This window comes from Lepidochelys kempii, chromosome 19 (assembly GCF_965140285.1).
Source record: "Lepidochelys kempii isolate rLepKem1 chromosome 19, rLepKem1.hap1, whole genome shotgun sequence".
NCBI classification, from domain to species: domain Eukaryota; kingdom Metazoa; phylum Chordata; order Testudines; family Cheloniidae; genus Lepidochelys; species Lepidochelys kempii.
This window is the reverse complement of record NC_136398.1, coordinates 19,681,453-19,701,775: the sequence shown is the minus strand read 5'-3', so window position 1 is coordinate 19,701,775 and position 20,323 is coordinate 19,681,453. Positions and strand designations below refer to the sequence as shown.

Genomic DNA, 20,323 nt, shown 5'->3' with positions numbered 1-20,323 from the left:
CCCAGAAGGTCATCTAGTCCAACCCCCTGCTCGAAGCAGGACCAATTCCCAGTTAAATCATCCCAGCCAGGGCTTTGTCAAGCCTGACCTTAAAAACCTCTAAGGAAGGAGATTCTACCACCTCCCTAGGTAACGCATTCCAGTGTTTCACCACCCTACTAGTGAAAATATCCAATCTAAACCTCCCCCACTGCAACTTGAGACCATTACTCCTCGTTGTGTCATCTGCTACCATTGAGAACAATCTAGAGCCATCCTCTTTGGAACCCCCTTTCAGGTACTTGAAAGCAGCTATCAAATCCCCCCTCATTCTTCTCTTCTGCAGACTAAACAATCCCAGCTCCCTCAGCCTCTCCTCATAGGTCATGTGTTCCAGTCCCCTAATCATTTTTGTTGCCCTCCGCTGGACTCTTTCCAATTTTTCCACATCCTTCTTGAAGTGTGGGGCCCAAAACTGGACACAGTACTCCAGATGAGGCCTCATCAATGTCGAATAGAGGGGAACGATCACGTCCCTCGATCTGCTCGCTATGCCCCTACTTATACATCCCAAAATGCCATTGGCCATTTTGGCAACAAGGGCACACTGCTGACTCATATCCAGCTTCTCATCCACTGTCACCCCTAGGTCCTTTTCCGCAGAACTGCTGCCTAGCCATTCGGCCCCTAGTCTGTAGCGGTGCATTGGATTCTTTCGTCCTAAGTGCAGGACTCTGCATTTGTCCTTGTTGAATCTCATCAGATTTCTTTTGGCCCAATCCTCCAATTTGTCTAGGTCCTTCTGTATCCTATCCCTCCCCTCCAGCGTATCTACCACTCCTCCCAGTTTAGTATCATCCGCAAATTTGCTGAGAGTGCAATCTACACCATCCTCCAGATCATTTATGAAGATATTGAACAAAACCGTTCACTCTAGGAATTTTCCATTACTACTCCCATACGTAGCATTGGCACAATTTTTATGGGGTCACCTTCTTCTGAACTCACAGTAACAGCATTTACAGCAGTTCCTGTCGACTTTGGATCTAACAAAGGAATATTGGCAAGTTCCCCTGATGCTGAACTCTCACCCTAAGACGGCCTTTCCGACACCCTTTGGCTTGTACCAATTTATAACTATGCCGTTTGGACTGCCTGGAGCCGCAGCCACCTTCCAGCTGCTCATGGACCGACTTACAGTCCCATGTGTAGTACGCTGCTGCCTACATTGATGACATTGTCATGTACAGTATCTGTTGGGAAGACCATCTCCAACGCCTATCTAGTGTGCTCCAAGCTATTAAGGACACCGGACTCACGGCAAACCCCTCAAAGTGCAACCTTGGACAGAGCAAGGTGACATACTGGGGATAGACCATGGGGAGGGGACAACTGCAGCTCCCTGGTCGACAAGGTACAGACCCTGTGAGATTGGCTCATCCTTACAATGAAGAAGCAGGTGCGGCAATTCTTTTCCCATATCAGATATTGTTGTTTTGTCCCAGACTTGCGATCTTGGCAGCCCCACAACGGATTTAACTAGAAACTCTCAACCCCAGGGCATTCAATGGTCCGCTGAGTGTGAGACAGCCATTTGGACGTTGAAAGAACTGGGTGTATCAAGACCTGTCCTCTTGTCAGATTTCTGGAAATCCTTCATTTTAGAGATCGATGCTTCAGAAGTGGGCCTTGGGGCTGTATTGTCGCAGAAGTTGCCAGGGAAGAGCACCTTGGGCTGTACCTAAGTCGCAAGTCCACTGTTCAACTATTGAGAAGGAGGCCTTGGCCGTTAAATGGTCCATAGACACTCTGTAATATTATCTGTTAGGAAATACATTCCGATTGGTCACTGCCCATGTGCCCCAACGCTGGTTAAATAGCATGAAGGACACCAACCTGTGGATCATGTAATGGTATCTTGCCCTGCAGCCATATGACTTTCAGGTACTACATCGCCTCGGGAATGTGCATGCCAATGCTGATTTTTAATTTTTTTTCCCCCCCCAGGATAGGTGGGGTAGGGGGAGAGGAAGAGCCCCCAGTTTCTTAAAGGGGAGAGTGTGTTACAGTGTGAACTCACTATGCACTGGACGGGGAAGGGTTAACTCTTCACTGTGGGCTGAGGAAGACATGCCTCCACATACTGGGCATACTCCAGGTGCAACACTAGTATAAAAGGGAGCAGCCGAGCTCACTCTGGGCTGACCTTTGGGGAGGAAGGATGCTCCTTGCTGGCTCCAGCCCCACAGCAGCTGGAACCCCTGACCATGGAAGCCAGAGCTGCAGAGACTCAGACTGATGCCCAAGTGCCACTGGACGCCAGAGAGGGATCAGAGTCACTGGGAACCATGTGTGCCAAGAAGCCCAGAGACCCTGACGATGCCTCAACTACAGCTCCAAAAGTTATGGTAGGAAGTGGCCCGGGGGAACTAGCTATAGTCCAGTGAGAAGTTGGTGAGTTTCGATTGGAGTCCTGTGACTAAGTGGTGGAACCCTCTGTTGCTGTTAGGGGCCAGGGCTGGATCCAGACAGCGTGGATTCTAGAACAGTAGAGACCCAAGAGGCATGATGTTTCTGAGCAAGTGTCAACCTGAAAAGCCAAATCTCTACATTTTAAACTGCCTTTCTCCGCTGGTAAGAGCGTAGCCCATTCTAACTTCTTTTAACTTTTGTGTTAATGTTTTTATGAATGACACTATTTTAGCACCTTGGAAATTATCTTAGCTTTAAAGGAATCTGCCAGAAGGACTTCCAATTTTGTGAATGTAAAAGGCTTGCAAAAGGCTTGTAAAAGGTGTAAATAGCCGCTAAATGCTTCCTTTGTAGCCATAATCTTCATTTTTCCAAGTCTAGCTTATTGACAAATATCCTTCTTGTTCATCTAGCAGCAATTTTGACTTTTCAGGAGTCCAAAGAAGATATGGTAAGATCTCTATTGGACTTTGTCAAGCATGAGTGAATCTGACACACCTGAAAGCTCCCTGTGTTGTGGTATTCATGGTCTCGACAAAGCTCCTTTTGAGTCACTCAGTGTCTGTGAGCATTAGTTTCTTATGTGGAAGGTAATTTCCTTGCTGACTGACTACAGCTCACAGAGTGAGCTACTTATAGTGACTGACCATCTTATACCAAGTTTTATAGGGATGAAGTGATGCTGCAGTTGTATCCTAAATTCCTTCCTATCTTTTTCTGAGCTTTACAAGAGAGATGCAAGAGTTATCTGAGCTCAAAGGTGTGTGAGTTCTGTCTTTAGTGAGCTAATCATCCTGCCAGCACTGCCAGCATTCCTTCACATGCATGCATATCCATGCCAGTGAGGTCCTATTCTCAACTTGATGTTCAAAGAGCCCTTAAAATCCGCTCTTGTGTTGTGTTCATTGACACAGTTTTCTGCCAGGCATTTCTCTAAGTGAAGCTTCCTAGTCTCCTGTCTTTAAAAAAAAGTTTAAATTCTTGAATGTCATTTCATACAGTTTTCTCTTGTTCATCTTAATTTGTGCCTTCTGTTTTTTGTGAGGAGGTCTGTTTTCACTAAGTGGTTTTTATCTAAAAAAAACCTTATGGTTTTTCTTCAGAAAATCTTCATTTGATCTAGCCATTGCTTCATGCTCCAAGGAAACTTTTTGGGTTAGGGGATCTGAGATACTGGTAGTTGGAATGTGTGTGATGGAACTTGCATTCAGTTACTTCTGTCTGAGGATCAAAAGCCCTGAGAGTGTTTTTACCCTGTGTAGTGCTAAAACATCAGCCCTAATAGAGGGATTCCTGTTTGGAGTCCTTTTTCAAAGAAGAGTTAACAGGTAATATCCCATGTTCTCTAGTGGGCATTCTGGGAGCTTTCCAGGAGGTTTTCTCAAGGATTCACAATTCTATAGGAGCAGGTATGAGACCTTTTAGTCCTTTTGCTGTGGTCCTGTTCTAAACTCTCTCATAAGCTGGCAAATTTTTATCGCAAAACTGTCATCTTGCAGTATCTAAGACTAAGAGGATCACCACTTTAAACTGAATTTTTATGGGTGGTTTCTTAACATCGTTTCCAATGCCTGGTTTAGTAGTAAAACCCATTGTCTTGTTGGGCATTGATTACCCTGTGATTGTGCTGTTTGCAGGTGGAGTACAGGGAGATGGATGAGAGTCTTGCAAACCTCTCTGAAGATGAATATTACTCTGAGGAGGAGAGAAATGCTAAAGCTGAGAAAGAGAAAAAGCTACCACCACCGCCACCACCGGCCCCTCCAGAAGAAGAGAATGAGAGCGAGCCAGAAGAGCCATCTGGTGAGTGGTGAACCAGCTCTCCTAAAGGGTAGCACTTGCACTGTTTCAGTTGCAGAAACTTGTGGTCATTCAGATATAGCATCATGACCACTGGGTTCAGTTTAGATCTAGTAGGAAGGAAAAGGATGTCTGTCCTGTGAAACTTACTTTGCTGGTCTGTTTGTGAAAAGAAGCTAGACAAATTCATCAGAGCAGATTGATACAAGACTAGAAGATGGCAATGCGCATGATGAGACTGCAAACTGAGACGGATCTTTAGCACTAGATTTTCTGTCTTTGAATGCTTGTCTAGATAAACAGCTGCTGTCTCCTAGGCTGGCACATCTGCTCATATGCAAATATTCATTCTGTTTGTCTTCTATGGAAAAAGATGCCAGGAATTATTGGGTGAATTCTGTGGTGTGTGCTATGCAGGAGAGCAGACTAGTTCAGCGATCCTCAAACTGTTGTTCGAGACCCCAAAGTGGGTTGCGACCCAGTTTTAATGGGGTCGCCAGGGCTGGTGTTAGACTTGCTGGGGCCCAGGCCTGAACCCTACTGCCCAGGGCTTAAGCTGAAGCGTGAGCCCCACAGCCTGTGACTGAACGCTTCAGATCTGGGTGGCGGGGCTCAGGTTACAGGCCCTCCCTACCTGAGGCTGAAACCTTTGGGCTTCGGCTCTGGTCTCTTTCTCTCTCTCTCCCCCAAGGCAGTGAGGCTCAGGCTTTGGCTTTGGACTTCCTGCCGGGGCAGTGAGGCTTGGGCCCAGCCTCTCCCGCCCAGGGTGGCAGGAGTCAGGCAGGCTCAGGCTTCGGTCCCCCCTCCTGGAGTCATGTAATTTTTGTTGTCAGAAGGGAGTCACTGTGCAATGAAGTTTCAGAACACCTGGACTAGATGATGATAATGGTCCCTTCATGCTTTAAACTGCAAATCTGTAGGCTTGTATTTTTATATTTCTGGACAAATAATGTTTGCATAAACCTTACTGCTTTCTTCCCTGCCTTTTGGTAAAGGTGAAAAATCCCCTTTAGAAAAGGGAACGGGAGTGTAAGTGCGCTTAGACTTTATATTTATGAAATTGTGTGGCTGTTTTCTGTGCCCTGTGTCAATCCTAGCTTCTCAGAAGAAAGCATCTATAAGGCATTTACTGGTAGTTAAGAGTACGAGTGCTGCTCAGTACATGCTCTGTGCCTCCAGGTTTACCCAAAAAAATATTTGCCCATGTATTGCTATATCTCCCTTTATGAATTAAGGCATTTTTTCCTAAATTCCACCTTCAGGAGAGAGGCTTTAAATGTGTAGTGGCTTTTGGTTTTACATTTCAGTCATTGCCTGTGTAACGCTTGTAGTCTTGTCAGTTATCTGTTGATATAGAGAATTCTTGATCTTCCTCCCGTGCTGCTCCTAATCTGCTTCTCACAGAGGATCTCGACTGAGCTTGCAAACCATTGAGGTTGCGGATGGACCTTTTCAACTTGACATTAGTTTGATGAGGAATATCACCTAAAGCTTCAGTAAATGTTAAACTTTTAATTGTGTGTGACCTGGGTGATGCTAAGTAGAACCTGAACCCTGAAATCTCAGTCTGCTCAGGCAATAGGAATGTGCCCCAGTCCTGGAACATAATACGTCGGGGGAAAAGAATTTTTGTAGGAGTGAAAAAGTTTAGTTTAGTGATTTAGTTGGGGTTGGTCCTGCTGTGAGCAGGGGGTTGGACTAGATGACCTCCTGGGGTCTCTTCCAACCCTAATCTTCTGATTCTAAGTTAAAATGATAAAGATTTTTATGTATACAGTAAAAAGAAAAGGAGTACTTGTGGCACCTTAGAGACTAACCAATTTATTTGAGCATAAGCTTTCGTGAGCTACAGCTCACTTCATCGGATGCATACCCTGGAAACTGCAGAAGACATTATATACGCACAGAGACCATGAAACAATACCTCCTCCCACCCCACTGTCCTGCTGGTAATAGCTTATCTAAAGTGATCATCAGGTGGGCCATTTCCAGCACAAATCCAGGTTTTCTCACCCTCCACCCCCCCACACAAATTCACTCTCCTGCAGGATGGGCTATCACCAGCAGGACAGTGAATTTGTGGGGGGGAGGTGGAGGGTGAGAAAACCTGGATTTGTGCTGGAAATGGCCCACCTGATGATCACTTTAGATAAGCTATTACCAGCAGGACAGTGGGGTGGGAGGAGGTATTGTTTCATATTCTCTGTGTATATATAAAGTCTGCTGCAGTTTCCACGATATGCATCCGATGAAGTGAGCTGTAGCTCACGAAAGCTTATGCTCAAATAAATGGGTTAGTCTCTAAGGTGCCACAAGTACTCCTTTTCTTTTTGCGAATACAGACTAACACGGCTGTTACTCTGAAATATGTATACAGTGATGCTGTAGCTGTGTTGATCCCAGGTTATTAGAGAGAGATGTTGGGTGAGGGTAGTACCTTTTTATTGGACCAATTTCTGTTAGTGAGAGAGATGAGCTATTGAGCACACACAGAGCTCTTCTCCAATAAAGATATTCCCTCACCCATCTTGTCTTTTACTTCATTATTGCCAATCTCTGCCAAAAGTGTCATTTTAATATGTGCAATTTAAGCAAGTCTGCTGAGTAAATGCTTGTTAGAATACATTGCATGGCTGTAACCATCATTTTCAGTACAAAATTAATACATTTCACATTTGCTTTTAAGATGCCACTAATTCACTATGTATGTTTAAGCATGACCCTTGGGTACAGTTCTGTGCACACCCAAAACAGCACTCCCAGTGTAGTATATCACAGGAGCAAGAAAATTGTTGAGAATTGGCAGTTTGACATACACCTATGTACAGATAAATGTCTACACTGCATGTTTCTTTTGGCTTCAGGTAGAGTACATACCTGCATAGTCCTCCTCCCGTGTCCCCCCAGCACAGGTATGCTAGTAGTGTAGCCAGTGAGGCGTGGCTTACGTGAATGAAGAGAGACTAAAGGGTGTGGGTAAGAGTGCAAGTAGGTACCCTGCCCTACTTGCTTTCTATTTACCCAAGCCATGCCTCCGTGTCCACGCTGTTATTTTTAGCTGCTGCTGTAGCCTTTCCCTGATGCCTCCCCGTTGCCAGAGCCTTTCACTGACCCATGTAGCTTCAGATGGAAGCAGCCAGCTTTTCACTGCAGCACATAGCTACACATGTACGTGTAGCTATGTGCCGCAGTGAAAAGCTGGCTGCTTCCATCCGAAGCTAAGTGGTGTTGTCAGTAGTGTATAGTATAGCTGAAGTGTTAGATGTACAGTAACTCCTTAATGTTGTAGTTATGTTCCTGAAAAATGCTACTTTAAGTGAAACAATGTTAAGCAAATCCAATTTCCCCATAAGAATTAATGTAAACGGGGGTGGGGGGGAGAAGTTAGGTTCCAGGGAAAAAATTTTCACCAAATAGAAGACTCTTTTATTTATTTTATTTTATTTATTTATATAACACACACAAATTTTAAATAAACAATTTAATACTGTACACAGCAATGATGATTGTGAAGCTTGGTTGAGGTGGTAAAAGTCAGAGGGTGGAATATTTCCCTCGGAATGCCTTGCTGCTAAATGGTGAATTTGCACTTGGCTGAGCCCTTAAGGGTTAATACATTGTTGTTAATGTAGCCTCCCACTCTACGAGGCAGCATGAATGGAGGGAGGGGAGACAGCATGGCAGAGAGAGACAGACACGCAGTGTGTGAGAGAGACACTCGCATTACTGACCTGCATTTTTAAGTAGATCAGCAAATTGAGACAACAGGTGCTGCCAGCAAACTCCCTCCATCCTGAGCCCTGTTGTGTCCCCCCTGCTCTGTGGAGATGGGGGTACAGGAGCAGGGGGAGTGGGACACCCTGACATTAGCACCCCTTCCCCGCACTCCCCCGCATGGCGAGCAGGAGTCTTCCGGGAGCAGCTCCAAGGCAGAGGGCAGGAGAGACAGCTGAACTGCCCGGCAATTGATAGCCTGCTTGGGCGGCTTCCACACAGGAAACTTAAGGGAGCAGGGAGCTTATGTGGGGGGGGGGCTGCTGGTCCACCCTGGTTCCAAGCCCCCACTAGCAGCTCCAAAGTCTTGCTCTTTTTGTAAGTAGTGGACAAAGCAGGTGGTTGCCAAACAGTGTTGTAAGAGAGCATTGCTCAACTTTAAATGAGCATGTTCTCTAATTGATCAGCAACAAAACAATGTTAATCCGGAGGACTTTAAGTGAGGAGTTACTTTATCTTGAATGTGCTATATTCCAGGCTGTTTTGTCCTATCTTTGTTGTATTAGCTGCCCTTGGAACATGCAAAAAACATTGACACATGCTGAACTTGTGAAAAAAAGACTGTAACTAGAAGAGCTTCTTCCCATAGCCAATTTCTAGCCTTTTTCGCTCTTATATTCGTAAAATATGCCTAAATATGCATTTTGGTGAGCATGTTAGTCTGTCTTTTTAGTTGCTAGGGTACAGCAAACATAAAAAATGAAAACGTTTGCTGCTCTGCTGTGAGTGTAGTCTTGCTGAAAACTCTTCATCGAAACAATACTAGCAGCAAACTCAGGAACTCTGTTCCACGTTCCATTGATAGCTTTTTCCAATGTAGATTTACTCATTGTGGTAACATGTCTCCTCCCATTCACCTCAGCATGAAATTTAAAGCTTAATTAGGAATATTATGTTAGGAATAAAAGCTTTACAAATAAGAAATTAAATGCGGAAAGTACAGTAATGGTAGATTAGCATTGCACAGCTAAAATTAAAAAATCAGAAAACGCAGAATCTAGTTTCTGCATCACTGTTAACTTGGCTGCATTGCATGACCTGTGTTTTATTATACTTAGTATTATAAACAAATTTTAATGGATATATGTAAGCAAGAAAAGAGGACTAGGAAGTAAAATAGGTACGAAGTGGACAAGTTGATCTTACTGTAAGAACATTTTGCATTTCTTAACAAATTGTAAATTTTGCAACCTTATGATTAGCTTTTCATTTAACAATGAACATCATTTTGCAACCTAGCTATTTGTTTACTTTGCTGTTCCAAGAGATAGTAAAGACAATTAACAATGTCCTCCACCCTGTGGTAACACAGTTTAGAAGGTAGCAAAGCTCTGGGCCTTGTTTAGGATGTGATGGGTGTGCTGTATGGGGACAATTTTCAGATGTTCTGACATAGCTGGACCAGTAAAGCATTCTGGAATTGCAAGCTTTAATGAAAAAGGCCCTCAGTATTATAAAACAGCTGTCAGAGGGGTATTTAATAATTAAAGTAACTTTAAAAATATTGTATTAGAAGCTTAATTCCCCTTTTCTACAAGGTAGGGGAACCAGCACAGTTGAAAAGAGTAGAGGGAGGTTTTACAGGTTTTTCTGTTACCAATCTAATTATGTCTGTTTAATTATATCTGAGTTCTTGGATACCACTATACTCCTTTAAATTAAGCAACCTTCTTCTTTCTCTTTCTCTTTCCCCCTCCCCTCCTTTGGGTTTTTCCTCTCTGCTTTCATCAACTTGGAGTTTCATTTTTTTGCCCCATTTCCTGTGGCTTCTCTCCCCACTCCTACCCCATTTGTCTAGTCCTCTGTCAGCCTTTTTAGTTTGTGATCAGTAATGTTTATAGCTGCTACTTGCCAAGGGAGAACAAGATTGAATTTGCTCCATAGTAATGTACTGTCGCTTCCCCACAATGGCAGCTCTGTGCTCTTTGTCTCATCTGATTTGTCTCCTTTCTTTCCTTCTTTCCTTCCTTCCTTCCTTCCATGAAATTTTAGGCCTCCTATGCTACTTTCCCACTGCCTTTATTTGAATAGTATTGGTGACTGGTACCTTTTGCTACCCTTTGCTATTGTTTCTCTTGTATGAATGAGAGCAAAGTAAAATGGATTCTTCTACCTACCTCTTTCTCCTTGGCTGCTTTTGAGAACACTCCTCTTTACCCCCCTCCCCACTCACCTCTAGAGGCAGAGGCTGCTGAATTTTCTCCTCTGCACATAAGTTTGTTCAGCTGGAACCATGTGATATTGACAAAGATTGGGTCAGTTTCAGTTTGTTGCTGCTCTGGAAAAGGCAGCAGGAGCATGACCTTCCCCCTGTGGAAGATTAGACATTTCTCTGATATACAGTACATCTACCTCCGTGTTCTCAAAAATATATTTTAAAACCTGTGCTGTGTTCCGGTAACTCTAAACCTCATTTGTGCTCAGAAAATGACTTGCTGCTAACAGTACAAGTCAGTAGTGGGTATCTCTGAACTGGTATTGAAAACATTTGACTGTTGTAAGTGTAAATACAATGCATCACACATTCTGTAATAGCACAAAGATGTTCTCAGTACTATCTACTCTTGTTGTCAGCACTAGTTCAGAGAGACTAGTGAAAGCAAGAGATCTGTTTCCTAATGTACATACGGCATGAGTGTGTGACTTGATATGCAAATAAACTTTGTGGTTTAGAGGCATTCTCTTACTATATGGTGGTGGAGCTCTGAGCACAATAGCCCCCTCTTCTCCCCCCCACCCCGTTCTGATTGGGACCTCTGAGTGCTCATTCATTATTCATTCAAATAACTTTTAGCTCAAGCGCTCTAAAAAATCAGTAGTGGGTATAAAAATTGTCAGCAGATTTTTCCCCAACAATAGCCATTTGGTTAACTAGTAAGCAAGGAAATCTTAGTCCTCTACTTCAGATGAGTGAAAATGTATGTGCAGCACCTGCTATGGGCCATTACAGGTGGACCAGCATCTCCCATAGAAAATGTGTAGTTAACTAACACTCCTCCTAGGAGACTGACTCTTGATCACATTGGAACTGGAGTGCCCTAAAGCTCTGTGTGGGTAGCAACTTCTGTGGGGCTCTTTATAGAGTTGTATTGTTGTCTGTTTCCTATTGTCTATTTTCATTTTATGTGTAGACTTGGGGTGCAGTGGAGTTCAGAAAGCATGCAAATATCTGATTAACCCCTGATAAAAATGGTATGGTGAGATTTGGAGCGGAAGGTAAATTTTCAAATTTGTATGTTGAGTTAGGATGTCAGAGACTCTCCCTAAGAGCTTCAGACGGTATCCCAACTGCTACAAAAGGATCCCCCAACCCAAACAAGTAATCTTAACCAGTGTTCTCTGTACCTCAGGGGGGCCATAACTGTGTGATATACTTGAGGATGTCGCTTTGAGCCATTGTGATCTGAGAGAGGCTACTGTCCCATTAGCCACTGTGAGCCCTAGAAGTCTCTTCCATTGAGCATAGAAGATTTGTTCTTTAGGAACTCTGCTGGGTGTTGGGACATTACCGTGAAGCATTCTGGTTTGAAGGAGCCTCGAAATAAGTTTAGACTACCAAATGGTGCTTAGATATCTTCAAATCATTCCACTACTTCCTGCTCATTGAAGCTGAGAAGATGTATAGACAGAACCATCCAATCATAGAAGTGCATGTTCTGTGAGCAAAACTGAGGTAGTTCCTCCCATAGAGGTTGTTAGTGATGCATGAGAAGGGGGCTTATAAAGGCTTGCTCCCATAGGGATCACAGCCACACTTATCCCTGTTCCTAAAATTACTCAGTTTCCAGTTAGTATTTTTATTCAGGACTGCTATCCAGGACTTTTATGTAAGCTGAGGTAATTTTGGGGCTTCTTCAAATCTTTCTGCTTGGTGCTTTGCATTTCCTTATGTGTCTAGCTCTGGATATAGTAAAAGTTCAAAGTACTTAATACCTTACAGCATACCTGGGTGTGTAGATGTCCACATCAGTGCTCTGTGGGTCAACAGTATTGACACACACTGCTTCTAGGGTTGTTTTAGTGTTCTAATGGATTGTAGGTGAACCAAGGGCATTGAACCAGATATTTTTGGGCTGAACCTTGGATGGTTTGTGCTTCAAGGAAAGGTTTATGGACGAGAAGGAAGAGGCTCTCTTGAAAATAATAGATTTTTTTCAGAATGATTCACTCTATCCCATTTCAGTTGGAGAGTGCAGGTATATCTAGGGCAAGATTATCAAATTCTTGCAGCTTTAGACCCGTAGGCTCTCAGTGTACCCATCCAACCAATCTTCAAATTGGTAATAAGAAGTGTAATCTTATTATTCCATTCCCAGCTATTAATAAGGCTGATCATAAGTATTTAGCCACCAGGAATGCTACATACTGTGTGCTTCTACCTTTCCCACAAGAGTGATTTAAAGAGTTCCAATAATAAGGATAAAACTTTAGAACACTACGAAGTTTGGTGCCCTGGACCTGTATTCCAGAAGATGGAATTCTCAGAAAATGTGTTTAGTTAGTTGGTGAAGTTTAATACTTAAATCGCCAACTGCCAGGCCTTTATGTCCAAATATGATTTTAACTTATGGAGTAAGGTCCCTGAGTTCTCCTCTTTCCTTCCACAGGGCAAGCAGGAGGACTTCAAGACGACAATTCTGGAGGGTATGGAGACGGCCAAGCATCAGGTGAGGGTGGCGTTTGATGCTTGCCACTTAATAGCAAGAGCCGCCAAATGAGGGATTGATGCTTGCAAGTGCGCATGGGTGTGGGTGTTCAGACCTTAGCAAGAGGTATAGGAGACATTTACTCCTCTTTGAGAAAGGGAGGAATCTCTTCTAATTGCAATTGAAGGCTATAGTGACTAAGTAAATGGAAAGTAAAACTACACTGAAATCCCTCAGGCCGATCTCTCATCCCTCCACTCCTCTCCATGTTCAGAGGAGACCAAACATGGGAAAGGGTACTTCCTGCTTAGCCAGCTTTTACCCATTAGAATGGTACTGAGCTTCAGGCTTCAGTGGGCTAGGCCCTTTTCTAATACACTTGAAGCCCATATGTTTTTGAAAGGATTGAGTTCATGAGCAATTTCCCAGCATTTGGCACAGAAGACTTACCTATGGGGTAGGTTAGTCCATGTTTTAATAGACTGGCTCATGAATTAGAGCCAACATTTGATCCTAAGTATCAATATAAGGGGTATGCATTTAGCTTGTAATCCCCACCAATTGCTTTCTTTATTTTTAAGTACTTTCAGAATGCTACCAAAATATTCATCTTCCTCAAACCATGCCAGTATATGCCTGTGCCACCTGAGGAGTGAGGCATGGAGTTTTAATCAAAGGAGTTATAAGATCCATTCTAGAGTGTGAAGAAGTAAATCTCTTCGAAGCAAATACAAAATTCAAGATATCTCTGGGGTTCATTCTCACCATTCTAAATGAAGGAGCCTGGTTATGTTTTGGACCTTGGTATCAGCACATATAGAGATCCCTTTTTAAATATTTCAGACTTAGAGGGGACACAGTGCTTTTTTTGCCCTGGACTTTTTAACACTGCGTGTTTGCAAATTATACATGTTACATCAGTATCAAACTGTTTCTGGGAGCGTGGTTTACCCACTTGGATGGATGAATGAATGAATGAATGATTACTAATTTCTGGAAATTGTCAAGAGAGTAGAATGTGTTGCTTTGAGTACTGAAGGAGTTTTTCATCTGAAAATGTCCCAGTAAGATGTGTGGTGTGGTTTTTTTTGTTTGTTTTTTGTTTCTTTGGGTTTTTTTGATGGAGCAATGGGCAACAAAATCCTTTTGGGATGTGTCCTGTGAGGAAGGAGAGTACCAAAATGCATGTTGGGTTAAATATTCATTAATGGTTGGTACTGCAGTCAGGAAGTAGTAAATCTGCGTGTGTTTTTAAAAGAGAGGAGTAGAGGAGAATCTGTGGTGGTGAACCACCTTAATCATAAAGAGAGGCACAGAAAAACTGTCAGATAAATGTGTGAATCCTCCAGGATGAGACTCTACCATTCCTTGTTGAGATTTTTCATAAAGCATGGCTCATGTAAGAGTAGAGGGGGAATAGTTTAACCTACCTCAAGGTGATCTAAATTTAGCCTGCTCAATTGCAAGCAATCCACTAGAAGGGTGTTCGGTTTTAAGTGAGCTCTTCTGGCTGGTGGGCCATATTAAAATATTTTGCTGGTGTCTGTGGATTATATTTTACACCTATTCCATTCTGATCTCCAGGTCTGTTTCCTCAGTATCCGTCTTCGTTCACAAACAAGATAAAAGTAAAGATTTCTGCTCAGCCTTTAATTGTGAAAGCTAATTCAAAGGCAGCTTGTTTCTGTGACCTTTTAATTTAAAGCCTATAGTCTCTTGAGCTGTGAACACGGCCTTAGGGAAAATAAACCCCTGCTTGGTCCATCCCTTTAAATCCTTTTGTAGGAGCTGAAGGTTTTTCTTTTTAAGGTTCTTTATAGCTGCAGGAGCTTTGTCTCTTAAAACTGGTGAAACACAAACTCTGCTGACGGTGCCATATTCAGTGGAAAGGGGATTTGGTTTATGTATCTAGATTCTTTCCAAAGGTTTTATTGGGAGTTTTGCATTAGTTGTTTGGACAACATGCTTGGTGGTGTGTTCTTTCAGAAAGTCTCTGGTTAGTCCCTTTGTTTCCAGTAAAAACTCTTAAAACAGTCTAGACAGCATGTTTGACATTTGTTCAGTTTGTCTCTAAGAGCCATGTTTTAAGACTTTTTTTTTTCTTCCCCCTCACTGTTACTTGGTGTTATGGGCACTTAATCTCTGGTAGTCAGTTCTGCTAAAGGTAGTGCAGGGGGTGATGAATAGCTTCAGGTTGGTTCACTTGACAGTATATATAGGGTACTTTTACTATACACACATACTTGCACAGTGAATCTCAGATTTATAGACGGATGGAAAGTAACTATAGAGTAGCCCATCCTCAGGGCTAGTGAACACTTATTACCTTACCCAAAGAATTGGTCTTTTACCCTCTACAGTAGGCGACTTTTTTCAATAGCCTAATAGATACTGCTGTCAGGAAACCTTACTTGATATTCAACCTAGTTTTTCCAGTTTTTATTTTCAGTTTATATTACTAAATAATCTCCTGGGTCCACGTGCCACAGTTACATGCCTCTGTGGTGTTTAGATCCTGCCAATGATTAGTCGGTTGTCTTCACTCTTGGTTGTCATGCAGTCAAGCTATTCATAGTTAGCTCTATTAATCTTTCCTCATAAATCACTCTCTTCAGCCCCTTAATAGTTTTCTTTAAGTTCCTTCAAATTGGTCTTCGTCTTTATGGTATAAAAATGCTCAGAACAGTTTCACCAGACCTTCATAAAGAGGATAATTTCCCTCCCACCTCCTTCCCATTCTGTAACATGGTGCCTCTGCCCATCCAACCTAAAATCATACAGATGTTTTTGTTTCCATAACAAAACCATGTTTACAGATGTTTTTGTTTCCATAACACACTGCAAAGTCGTATCTAATTTGATGCCTACCACCATCTCTTGAACGATTCCAGCATCAATATTGACTATCTGTCTCATTTCATAATCTGTGTTTTGGCATTTTTTTCCTTGGATATATTAGCTTGTATTTTTCCAGTTTAGCTGCTTTTCTGCTTATATTTCTAACCTTCCTAGGTCACCTGGTATTTTGAAATTGACCTCACTGATATTTGCCTCTCGATGTATTTTTTGTCCTGCTTTTTTTGCCTGTAAGATGTACCTTTAAAGTGAAGTCCAGATGTGCCCTTTCCTTTATATGCAGAGATGTCTGTTTTTGTGCACTTTTTTTGTGACTTGTGTGTAGTTAGTTTTCTGTGTTCCACTGTAATTAAAGGAATATGGTCTAGCTAATACTGTTCTTGCAGTTTTCTGCAAGCTGTGATTTCCATTTGTTCCAAGAATGTTAAACGTTCAGGTGCCCTAATTGGACGCTATCTTTGCATATAGAGAAATGACTCCTAGTTTATGTCCAGCAGGAGACTTTAAGCATTGCATTACCTAGGAAAAGATAAAATTCCTTCCCTTTCCTTTCACTCAGGAAAATATAGCAGTCTCTTGCATGGATTTGCACTCCATTGCTGTACACATTATGGGTATGTTTGTCAGGCTAAAGGGATGGACTGTGGGGTTCTCTAGATTTATGAAAAGAAGTCAGTGTTTGAGTCAGGGTTAATCTAGACAAACCCTTGAAAGCTGGAGAGCAGATGTGAGGAACCTATACATTGTCCTCTTTGTGGTTTACAGCCCACTTGGCTTAGGAGGGGTCTCCTGAAGGTTTATAGAGCTTAGAGAGAGAGAGATCTAAACCAGTTATTTCTTACTGATAAACAGTTTAGTTTTCTTTTCATACCTTTTTATCTCCTCACTTTTACTTGTTGCTTGTTCTCTAAATCCTGTGTTCTTTTGTAGTGGTGCTAGTGCTAATGCCCAATTTTGATCTGTACCTCAAAGCACTGGCCGAGATATTTTTGGCTTGCAGAAATAGACAAAAGGAGCTGGTGGAAGTGTTAGACGAAACCAGTTAGCGCATTCTTATATATGGATATTCAAGTGTCTTGACCAGGAGGGGGGAGCTTTTTAGTAAAATCACTAACATATCAGTTGCTTTTGGAATACTTGTAAGACATACCCCTTTTTTTTTTTTTTCTTTTTTTTTTTTTAGGTGTGGAGGGTGCAGCTTTCCAGAGTAGACTTCCGCATGATCGTATGACCTCTCAAGAAGCTGCTTGTTTTCCAGACATCATCAGTGGCCCGCAGCAGACTCAGAAAGTGTTTCTGTACATCAGGAATCGCACAGTAAGTTCTTAAATATTAGGAACTTTGATAGGAACAGTTTTTTTAATCTTTTTATCTTTTTAGTTTATCTTTTTAATAATTTGCAAAGAACATCTGGATGGCTCTGTCTGGTGATTGCTTCTTGTGGTGATTGATGGTTTCTATGATGAGCTATTCTGTTTCAGAAACCTGTCACACACACAGTCAATACAGGTAGTTCTTAGCAAGTTCTGAATTGAGGCATTCTTCTGAGGGGCAGTATAGGCAAATCTGTACTGATGTTGAATCTGTTGCTTGGATGCCGTGCACATTCTTAAGGTTACAAATAGAGGTCTCATATAAGATTCTCTTTTTCGATTGTCCATAACTTTTTCAACTAGTTTCCTTTTGGGCAGAAACTTTTATGTTTAGTCTAAGCCTGTTGAGAAATTTAGCTAATTTTGTTGCATAAGAAGTCTGAAAACATTTTCTACTTAAGGAAATTAAAGAAAAAATTGCTTATGCATGGAACTCAAATGCCTAAATATTGAAACATCGAATTATGCCTGTCACTTATCCTCAGTAAAGAACTTTCATTAAGTGAATCAAACTGCTTCTGTGTCTTTCAGTTACATTAATGATATTTTGAATTAAAACATAAATGCAAGTGCTGCGGATGGGATTTTCAAATGTGTCCAAGTCACTTAGGTGTTGGCTTGGCAACCTGGTCAATTGACCAGTCAAATAATAGAGAGACAAGGTAGGTAGGGTGGTGTCTTTATCTGGACCAACTTATGTTGGCGAAAGAGAAACTTTCGAGCTACGCCTCTTCTTCTGGTCTCTCTAATGTGCTGGTACCAACATAGCTACAAAAACACTGCAAATGGTCAAATAATCTCAGCTGACCACCTATTATTTGACTATGGTTAAATCTTTTCAGATTTTTTCAGCAAGAATGCCCTGATGTAGGCGGTAATCTACATTTTAGATTGCATCATGTTGCCATATGTTAGCAAGCTTACTTAAAAGGTTGTGATTGCTCACTTTACTATATACTAATGCCATCTGTTGTGGGGGAAAAAACGTGAACCAACTGAAAGGTGAGCATCTTGATTGGCTGAGATCTTCTAGAACAAACTCGGCTTTTTGTCAGCTGTTCCGGAGGCATTCATTATCTCAGTGAACATGTCCTTCTACATTCTCTTTCTCCTCCTAATAAGCAAAAGTCTGCTTTCAGGTGTTGATGACACACATTTCCAGTTGTCAGTCATGGGGAAAAAATAAAGGCGCCATTGTACATGAATAAAATGTTTCCATTGCAAGGCCGTTTTCATTAAAAAAACAAAACAAAACCCCTTATTACACTAGATGCAAGCCATAACATAATCAGAATCCATAACTGTGCACTGTGCCTTTTTGCTGCTCCAGCCACAGTGAGTAGCGCCCTCTCCCCCTGGGGTCGCCGGTGACCGCTCTTTTAATGAAGTTTATGGCAAGCTCATGTCGGGAGCAGAGGTAACTACTCAAACAATGGTCCTTCCCCATAGCACCACGGGAAGCTGTTATGAATGGGGGAGGGAACGTTTTCACTCTGAAACGGCGGAATCTCTGATGTGGGGCCCCAGTCCCCTATCAGCCACTTTAAACTATTTGCCGACCCTTGCCGAGCACAGTAAAGGCACATTAGTGGCCACGTGGTTTGGTGATCCGGAATGTGGGTGGGTGGGTTGGGTCTACATGTCCTCTTTTTTCCTTGTAAGATTACTTTTAATGAGAACTTCCCCCGTGGCTGCAGTTTGCTGCTCCAGGCCAATGGGAGCTGCTGGAAGTGGCAGCCAGTATGTCCCTCGGCCCGCGCTGCTTCCAGCAGCTCCCATTGGCCTGGAGCAGCAAACTGTGGCCACTGGGAGCCGTGATCGGCCAAACTTGCAGTCGCGGCAAATAAACAAATCAGCCCGGCCCGCCAGGGGCTTTCCCCGCACAAGCGGTGGAACAAGTTTGGGAACCACTGTCCTAGGCGACCCTACGTGATATCAGTCTCCTGAGGGCAACAGAAGCAGAAAGGAAGGAGATGCTGCAAGCATCTGGGTATAGACCTGGTCCTTATGCTGCTATGCTGTGTACCGCAATGATGCCAGCTGAATTAATTCAGGAGTTGCATAGGAAAGTGTCCTACCGTGGTGAAAGAATTAAGTCTGCCCTGCCCAGAAACCTTCTGCAAAGGATTGCAGAGTACCTCCATAAAAGTTTCCTAGAGATAACCATGGAGGGTTCCCAGGCTATCCCAGTCCACATAAAGAGTCTTTTCGAGGGCCACCTTCTGCGTAGCTGGAGCAGCCTCTTGTAATCTAGAGAGCCACAGTACCTTGCTGTATACTCACCAGAGGAGTTGCCTTCCCCAGCATCAGTCGGCCACCGTGATGTCCTGCAACCCACAGGGCTCCAGAGTTAAAAATATTTCTGGCTGTCAGGGAGAATGGATCCACCTCCTGCCTGTGTCCCTGATCATCTGTGCTCAAGCTGGCATGCTCCCAATACTAATCAAACAGAAAATGAGAAATTAAAAGTTCCCAGGGCTTTAGCAGGGGAGGGCCTGTTTCCTGTATATCTGGCTGCAGTGCAGCGGAGTTGAGAATGATCTCCAGAGCAGATGAGCATTGTGGGACACCATCTGGAGGCCAATTAAGTCAAATTACGCAATGCTGCATCTGCACTACCTCACAGTCAACCCATGAAAATTGAACTAAGTGCTACTCCTCTTGCAGAGTTGGATTACAGAAGTCGACAGAGGCTTGACAAAGCCCTGGCTGGGAAGATTTAGTTGAGGATTGGTCCTGCTTTGAGTAGGGGGTTGGACTAGATGACCTCCTGAGGTCCCTTCCAACCCTGATATTCTATGATTCAGGTTGGCGTAAAGGACCCAGTAGTGTAGACACATATATTAACAGGTTGACTTAAGGCGGCTTCCTTCAACCTAACTTTTTAGTGTAACAGTCCTGAGAGAGAGCATCATACCTGAAAACATCTTAGTTGGCTGGAATCTTCTGAAATAGCAGGAGTTAAAAATTGACCTAAATGGAAGTGATACTTAATCTAGAGAGCATTCCTGAAATCATGAGACATTAATAAGTGATATAACTTGTGCAGAGTTGAGGAAAGCCAAAATCATTTGTATGGACTTCTTACTATTGTGTGACTCTAAGCACTCCTGTATTCACACCCTACACACTACTGCAATGAGAGTTGTACAAATTATGCGTTAAGTATCATTTGAAAACTAATAACACACTGTTCAATATCCTTGTGGAATATGTGTGATGATGCTGCATGTGAAGTTATGGATGACCTCTGATATGTTTCAGAATCTCTCTTTGAACAAGGTAGAAACAGGTCTACATAGGCCTCGAATACAAAGGAAGCAGGGTGACCAGTGTCAATGAAATTGCAGTTTATGTATGCAGTAAACAGAACCATCAAAACTCATAAAGTGGATGGGGAATTGTCTATGATCCAGACATGTC

The 20,323-nt window shown here is 42.7% G+C and overlaps 1 protein-coding gene across 5 annotated transcripts in view; it reads left to right on the top strand.

Annotated features, from left to right (window-relative positions):
- KDM1A (lysine demethylase 1A) overlaps nucleotides 1-20,323 on the top strand; it is a 181,340-nt gene that overhangs the window by 9,472 nt on the left and 151,545 nt on the right. For 3 of the 5 annotated variants that reach the window (XM_073317368.1, XM_073317370.1, XM_073317372.1), the window contains exons 2-4: nucleotides 4,089-4,254; nucleotides 12,633-12,692; nucleotides 16,711-16,844. In XM_073317368.1, coding sequence (XP_073173469.1) covers nucleotides 4,089-4,254; nucleotides 12,633-12,692; nucleotides 16,711-16,844 — 360 coding nt within the window. The remainder of the gene's footprint in view (nucleotides 1-4,088; nucleotides 4,255-12,632; nucleotides 12,693-16,710; nucleotides 16,845-20,323) is intronic. The other 2 variants (XM_073317369.1, XM_073317371.2) reach the window with 1 other exon arrangement.